The sequence below is a fragment of the Triticum urartu genome, chromosome 3 (assembly GCF_003073215.2).
Source record: "Triticum urartu cultivar G1812 chromosome 3, Tu2.1, whole genome shotgun sequence".
NCBI classification, from domain to species: Eukaryota; Viridiplantae; Streptophyta; class Magnoliopsida; order Poales; family Poaceae; genus Triticum; species Triticum urartu.
In genome coordinates this window covers 61,133,052-61,140,051 of record NC_053024.1, presented here as the reverse complement: position 1 = coordinate 61,140,051, position 7,000 = coordinate 61,133,052, and the positions used below count along the sequence as shown (strand labels likewise).

The 7,000-nt window shown below is 41.5% G+C and overlaps 2 protein-coding genes across 2 annotated transcripts; both read right to left on the bottom strand.

Moving 5' to 3' along the window:
* Positions 1–2,265: 2,265 nt before the first annotated feature.
* On the bottom strand, positions 2,266–3,281 carry LOC125547957 (glycine-rich cell wall structural protein-like). The gene has a single exon (XM_048711680.1). The coding sequence runs from the start codon at positions 3,204–3,206 to the stop codon at positions 2,448–2,450; it is 759 nt and encodes a 252-aa protein (XP_048567637.1). The 5' UTR covers positions 3,207–3,281; the 3' UTR covers positions 2,266–2,447.
* A 3,007-nt stretch (positions 3,282–6,288) lies between these two features.
* Positions 6,289–6,953, bottom strand: LOC125542857 (subtilisin-chymotrypsin inhibitor-2A-like). The gene is made up of 2 exons (XM_048706084.1): positions 6,758–6,953; positions 6,289–6,694 (listed from the first exon to the last, which is right to left on the bottom strand). Exon 2 carries the CDS (start codon positions 6,677–6,679, stop codon positions 6,464–6,466), a length of 216 nt encoding a protein of 71 aa, XP_048562041.1. The 5' UTR covers positions 6,680–6,694; positions 6,758–6,953; the 3' UTR covers positions 6,289–6,463.
* Positions 6,954–7,000: the final 47 nt, after the last annotated feature.

Below are 7,000 nucleotides of genomic sequence, written 5' to 3'. Positions count from 1 at the left end.
AAGGCGTCCGATCGCTGGTTGGACAATATAGGTTGTTGTAGTGGCAATGGCGGCAGCAGTCTAGCGCCCGATGAATCTAGCATCTGGCTGAGACGTGGCTTCGTCGGCTAGATTCGAGCCGTGGCATGGCCAGCCTCCTGACAGCCATGGTGATGGTCTATGGTGGGCATTCGTCCCACCCATCTGCTAGAGCCACTTTGGTCTAGCATGGAGAACTGGCATACGTGACTGTCGGAACATCCATCGTCAAGACGATGTTCGGAATACACTTCATGTCCGAGGTGAAAACCCTTGTTCTGGTCTTTGCTGGTCGGGCACAACGACGGTATACTTACGTCGTTATTTTGTTGAAGACGTTTCCATGATGACAGCGGCGTCAAGGCGTTTTTTTTTGTGAAACCGGTGTCAAGGCGTTTATCTCTTATTGAAGGCGTTGCTGCGGCGGAAGTGAAAAGATATTGGCAGAGATGTTGTTGTGGGAACCTGGTATTATAGGTGTTTAGATCATTAAATCTGGTTTGACCCATGGAAGAAGATTTAGGCCCCAATGCACCGGTATAGGAAAGTCTTGAGGGTTTTTTTTCTGTGGCGTTTGTGTAAACACATTAAATAGGATCGAATGCTCTTTGCCGAAACTTCACTGTTAGATGTGCTTAGAATTTTTTGCAAGGTGTTAGATTCAAGATGTTGGTTGTTCATTGGTAGTGAGATCACACACTTTGTTCACTGGGTTGCTTATAAATGTCTACATGTGTGTTCAGTGTGATCCAATGCCACTATTGATCATTATATATAGAGAAAAGTATACTTTTCGTCTCTCAACTCTTGGCAGAGTCTAGATTTGGTCTCTCAACTCCGAAACCGGACAACTTGCACCCTGAACTACTAAAACCGGACAAGGTTCGTCCCTGGACACGGTTTTGACCGGTTTTGGTGCTGACTTTTGCCGGTTTTGACCGTGTTTTGACTCAAATTCGCGTACTTTCTTCAAATCCGTTTACTTTATTCAGGTCTGCATACCATTTTCAAGTGCTTTTTTTTTCAATTCTGCGTACTTTCTGTAAAAGTTCATGAATTTGAAAAAGTACACGGATTTGAAAGCAGTACACGAACATGAAAAAAGTACGCGGATTTAAGAAAAATACGCGAACTAGAAAAAGTATGCGGATTTGGAAAATTATGTGAACTTGAAAAGGTACGTGGATTTGAAAATAGTGCGGATTTCAAAAAGGTATGTAAATTTGAAATTTTACGCAAACGTGAAAAGTACATAGATTTGGAAAAGGTACATGAATTCAAGAGATTCACATATTTGAAAGATATACACGTATTTAAGTTAGCACCGGTCAAAACCGGGGTGAGACAGCACCAAAACCGCTCAAAATCGAGACCAGGGATGAATCTTGTCCGGTTTCAGTAGCTGGGGGTGCGAGTTGTCCGGTTTCAAAGATGAGGGACCAAATCTAGACTTGGACAAAAGTTAAGGGACGAAAAGTATACTTTTCTCTTATATATATGGCGAGCAATTTGTGCATTCTCAATGTCCAGTGTTACCAAGTAATTAACCCACTCTTATATCATGTTTCCCTAGTCCCTACTGATGTGAACTAGAAACTTTGACAATTGGTAATTCAAAGTGCTCTGTACAAATCCTTTACAACTTGAAATATAAAAATGATTTCTGGCATGCAACTTGTGAGATTGATTATTTGGATGCAACTAATATTCATATTGATGTAGATGCTTCTCATCATATTTGCATCACAAAAAAAAGCCACAAGTTCAACCCTCATCAAGCCTTACTTGGATGCAATTTATAACAATTTTGCTTCTGATTGTGTGTTGCTGCTGCTGCAACTTGTCCATGCCAATTGTAATTTGATTATGTGGATTTTGCTTTATGGAGATGTTTATGACTGTTTGTTGCAATTTATCCATGGTAGTTGTGGTTTGATTATGTAGATTTTGCTTTATGCAGCTGCTCATAATTCTGTGATGCAACTTGTTTTATGTGATTAAGAATTTTAAATTTTGGAGTGACTATGTTTGTCTCATTTCTTAGTCAAGCTTGGGCTTGCTTTCTGAATTCTTGCCAGATGGCAGCCAAACACGATGTAGATATCATTTCAATTGATAAACTCTAGTGCCACCCAAACATGATTTTTGGATTTCAAATTGAGATTCAACTAAATGAAATCCCATCATAGATTTCATTTCATTTCATTCCCATCAAATCCATTTATCGTTTCCCATCAAATCCATTAGTATATAGAAGGTGACACCAATAGTATTAAACATACAATAAACATAAAAATACTAGCATATTTATCGTTTCCTATACATACCCATATTATATTAAACATCTTATAAAAAGTTACAGAGGGAGTATTTCATTAGCAAACTAAAATATGTTGTATGCATATGCACTTCTCAAATTAACAAACCAATCAACCATGTACTACACCACCATTTCCAGAGCCACCACCTACACTTCCACCAGCTGACCCAACTCCGGTACCTCCCCCGCTTCCGTTACCGCCGTTTGCACTGCCATACCCTCCCCCACCACCCACAACATTGCCGGCACGACCAACACCGCTATCACCGCCTTCGCCTCCCCCACTTCCACGTACACCAGCACCGCCGCCGCCCCCACCCCCGGCGCTTACAGTAGCCCCATGATGGCCTATGTGAAATCCGATGCCACCTCGCCCGCCACCACCTGCATGCACACCGCCGGTGCTAGCTGCCCCGCCTCCACCTCCACCTATCCCTACATCCACGCCACCATGGCCTATGTGAACTCCAATGCCACCTCCACCGCTACCACCTGCATGCACCCCGCCGGTGCTAGCCGCTCCACCTCCACCCCCGCCTATCCCTACATTCACGCCACCATGCCCTATATTGATGCCAATGCCCGCACCTGCTCCACCACCTACGCTTGGGCCACCACCATGGTTAGTAGCAGCTCCACCTCCAAGTCCGCCACCTATAGTGATGGAGGTGCCGTGCCCACCATGGCTGATACTCACACCAAAACCTCGGCCGCCACCCTTGCCTCTCCCACCTCCGATGGAGAAAGACTTGCTGTCATTGAGGGAGTTCTTGTCCGCGTACAGGAGCCTTGCACCAGTAAGCGGGGGGAGTGAGAAGAACACTAGTAGAATTGAGATGGCAAGGAAGCAAGAAAAAGAAGTGGCCATGGGGAAATGCGGGGAAGGGTGGTGCAATTGCTGTATGTGGTAGTGTACACCGATCGATGGTATAAGTGGGTAGCTGGTAGTTGCCTTTATATATAATCAGGTTATGATAAATATATCTTGTGGCTCGATCAATGCTGTGCTGAGTAACCGGCCTCAAGCAAAGGTGGTTTGCCGTGAGCTGTGTGACACATGCACATGCATGGCCAAGAAAATGCTGTTCGGCGTGCACGGAACAATTTCATTTGCTGTCATGTTCGAAAGTGTTGCTCTCTTTTTGAAAAAACTAACGCAACCATTCACACGTACTTTGATCGACATGTACATGCAAAGTTGAGTTCCACATGGCCTTTCAAGCTCTTTCTATTCTTTTGAGAACCCTTTCAAGCTCATTTTCTCTGGCTGCAGACTTGCTTTCCTTGCAGGTGTGACAGACAGCTGGCGAATATGTTCTGCTCGATGGCATGTGCTAAACAAAGGGCATCTCATAAAATGCCCACAAACGTCTAGACTGACAGCGTCCGGACATTTTTTTGCCATCCGACGCGATGCCGCATACTTTGGTGGATGGGTCCATGAGTCGGTATTCTCGCAAACCGGCCATAAACTGGAGGAGGTTTGTGGAAGTTTGGACCTCCGCCACGTAGGACTCACAATCCCGGCCCACTTTTGTTCCACTCTGTTTTTCCCCCTTGCTTTGTATCCGCACTTTTCTAGCCCAACGCCGCCATTCTTAGTCTAATTTTAACCGTAACTACCTTTTGGAAGAAATTATAGACATCTATAGAACAGTAAAAAATCACCGTATATATAATTTGGTTGCAAAAATCCACCCATTTCTCTCTCCACTTTCTCTACTTTTTCAAGGACCATGAGTCAGAAAACTCAATGGTGACCTTTCTATATTCTGTACCCATGTGATAACCGGTGTATATGTCTTTGGATGTACTTCCTCCGTTCCAAAAAGCTTGTCTTAAATTTGTCTATATACGGATGTATCTTGACACGTTTTAGTGTTAGATACACCCGTATCTAGATAAATCTAAATTGTTTTTGGGGCGGAGGTAATACAAATTGCAATCTACACTACCAAGATATTTTCTCGGTAAGATTGTAAAGGTAGCTGCAGTGGAAATTGGCACTGACTTGATGTTATTTTCCAATTTTGCACATATGCTTGGAGTCTGCGGTTTCCTCATGGGGTGTGTTACAGGCCTAAGGCGGTGCCATGATGATCTAAAACAAGCTTTGTGCCGTGAAAACTCAAGTCCATAGTGGATGTGCAAGAATTATCTAAGGCCATTGATTCCATCAAGATTTGTTTTCTAGAAATCTTGTAAAATAGCCTAAACCGCATCCATAATTTCCCTTTCAAGCCCCTCATGTTTTTCTCAATATACTTCAAACACATCTCACTCGTATTCCTCCTATTAAAAGCACTTCAAGAATGGCAAATATGTTCAAGCTTGCGGTTGCAAACACATATAATTTATATCCACCATTGGATGCAGATTGAACGTCCATGATAGATCGGGGACGTCCACATGTGTGTGGAAAACTGTGTCGGGCAGGTAGGTGAGTGATTTCTTATGGGCCGAGACCATGCTTGACTGTAGATTGGGCCAAAAACAATTGCATGCACATGTGATTGTTAATTCTCGTCACCACGCCATCTTAATGGGAAAAATCCTATTTGACGCTTATTGCACCCAACTATCGACAAAACACAATAGACACTAGAGTCATGGGTCGACTCAATTCGGGGGATCTCACCGATAGTGTAGCTAGGGAAGGATAGGGTGGTTCATGGACGGCACTGAGGTTTCCCTATAGCCTTCATATTATAGCAAAAAGGTGATTCTTTATAAATAAGTAAAAAATTCAAATGGAATGTTCTAGTGCTGGACCAACCTGGCCCAATAGTCTGGCGATGCCACTGGGTCTAATTTTATTTTTCTCTCACCATGCGCACTTGGTATTGATTTATCAATTTTTTCTTTTGGTTTTTTTTTCTGTTTACTTTATAGTATTCCATTTTTTATGTTTATTCATTTTCATTTTTTTACTTTCCCAACTTTTTTCATGTTTCCCCATTTTAAGAAAAAAATCATTTATAAACAGACAAAGGAATTTTAAATATTCATGTTTTTTAAATTACATGAACCTTTTAAAGACATAATATTTTAAATGGCACAAATATTTTTAATACATGATTTTTTTCAAATGGCACGAATATTTTTAAAATTAAAGCATAGTTTTCAAAAAAGTCAGCACTTTTTAAAATAGATGAATATTTTTAAAATACGTGAACATGTCTTAAATTATATTAACATTTATTAAATACAGGAATAACTTTAAATTACAGAGACATTTTGAAAATGCATAAAAAATGAAGTACATTTGAAAATTTTATTAAATACATAAACATGCCTCAATAACATTTGTGAAAGAATTTTTTTTAACAAAATGTTCTGAAAAACTAAAATCTAATAGTATTGGCCGTGCCTTTGGTGGCCCGGTAATCAGCGTATGTGCGCTACCCCGCCTATTTATTTGATGCCCTATTTTTAATGGTGTGTGGGAGTTCTTGCAATCTCTCATTGACTAAGTTTGTTTTTGTTTTTGTAGGAGTCTTATTGACTAGTATTAGTATTTGGTTTTTTTAGACTCAGTATTAGTATTTTTTGGTCCTGGTAATTGACGAACTTGTTCCATCATTTGAGTATTTTGATATCGAAATTGTTTCAACAGAGAAATGAAATAGAGATCAAGATATCAAAGCTGCAAGCCTGTGATCAACTTTAATTATTATTCAGGAATATAATACACACACACACACACACACACACACACACACACACACACACACACGAGCGCGCGCACATAAAACGAACATGTTCGATCATTTGAGAATGTTTTTGTAGTCAATTAGTCTTGGTAATTAGTATATTTTTTTGTCAATTAGTATATTTTTCTTGTCTTGGTAATTGATGAACATGTTCGATCATTTGAGATTCTTCTTATTGAAATGGTTTCAGCAGAGAAATGAAATAAAGATCAAGATAGCAAAGTTGCAAGCCAGCGATCAACTTTAATTATTTCCCATAAAAAAGTTTAATAATTATTTTAGTTCTTATAGAGCGACCGACATAGCTAGGAGTAGTATGCATACATGGTCACTACTCACTAGCTATGGTTTATTCAGGAACATAACACATACAGACACACACACACATAAAACGGTGGGGCATCAACAAAAGCTAGCCAATGCGGGGGATCTCCGCAACGGTGTCGACGAAGATGCGGACACGGTCGGGCCTGAAGTCCTCGGTCACGGCGGTGCCGACCGGGAAGACCTCGATGATCTTCACGTCCGGCCTGTCCTTCATGATGATCTTCTTGGCCTCCTCGATGGACTTCCCAACCAGCTCCGGCCACGACGCCTTCTTGCCGCAGGTGTCGTCCGAGGAGCTCATTCTCGTACTGAGGACCTATAGATTGTAGAGATCAAAATAGCCCTCACAAAATTTGAGACATGCATGGTGAGTACTTACCTGTTGAACTGAACCACGTACGTCTCGACTGATGGACGACGATGCTCCTGATCGAATTCCTGATAGAGAGCTTTGTGTTGTACTACTTGATTTCGCTTGGAGGCCTCGCTCGGGTGCTGTATTTATGGATGAAGATATGCAGCGAGATTGGTACACCGTCGCCACACGATATCTTCACAGATGCGGTCAGGTCAAACAAGCAACCTCTAGCTTAATTAGTTAGGCTGTATTATTTGACTATAG

What these genes read in the sequence shown, in the direction of transcription:
- LOC125547957 (XM_048711680.1), bottom strand. Translation starts at nt 3,206, where the DNA reads ATGGCCACTTCTTTTTCTTGCTTCCTTGCCATCTCAATTCTACTAGTG.
- LOC125542857 (XM_048706084.1), bottom strand. Translation starts at nt 6,679, where the DNA reads ATGAGCTCCTCGGACGACACCTGCGGCAAGAAGGCGTCGTGGCCGGAG.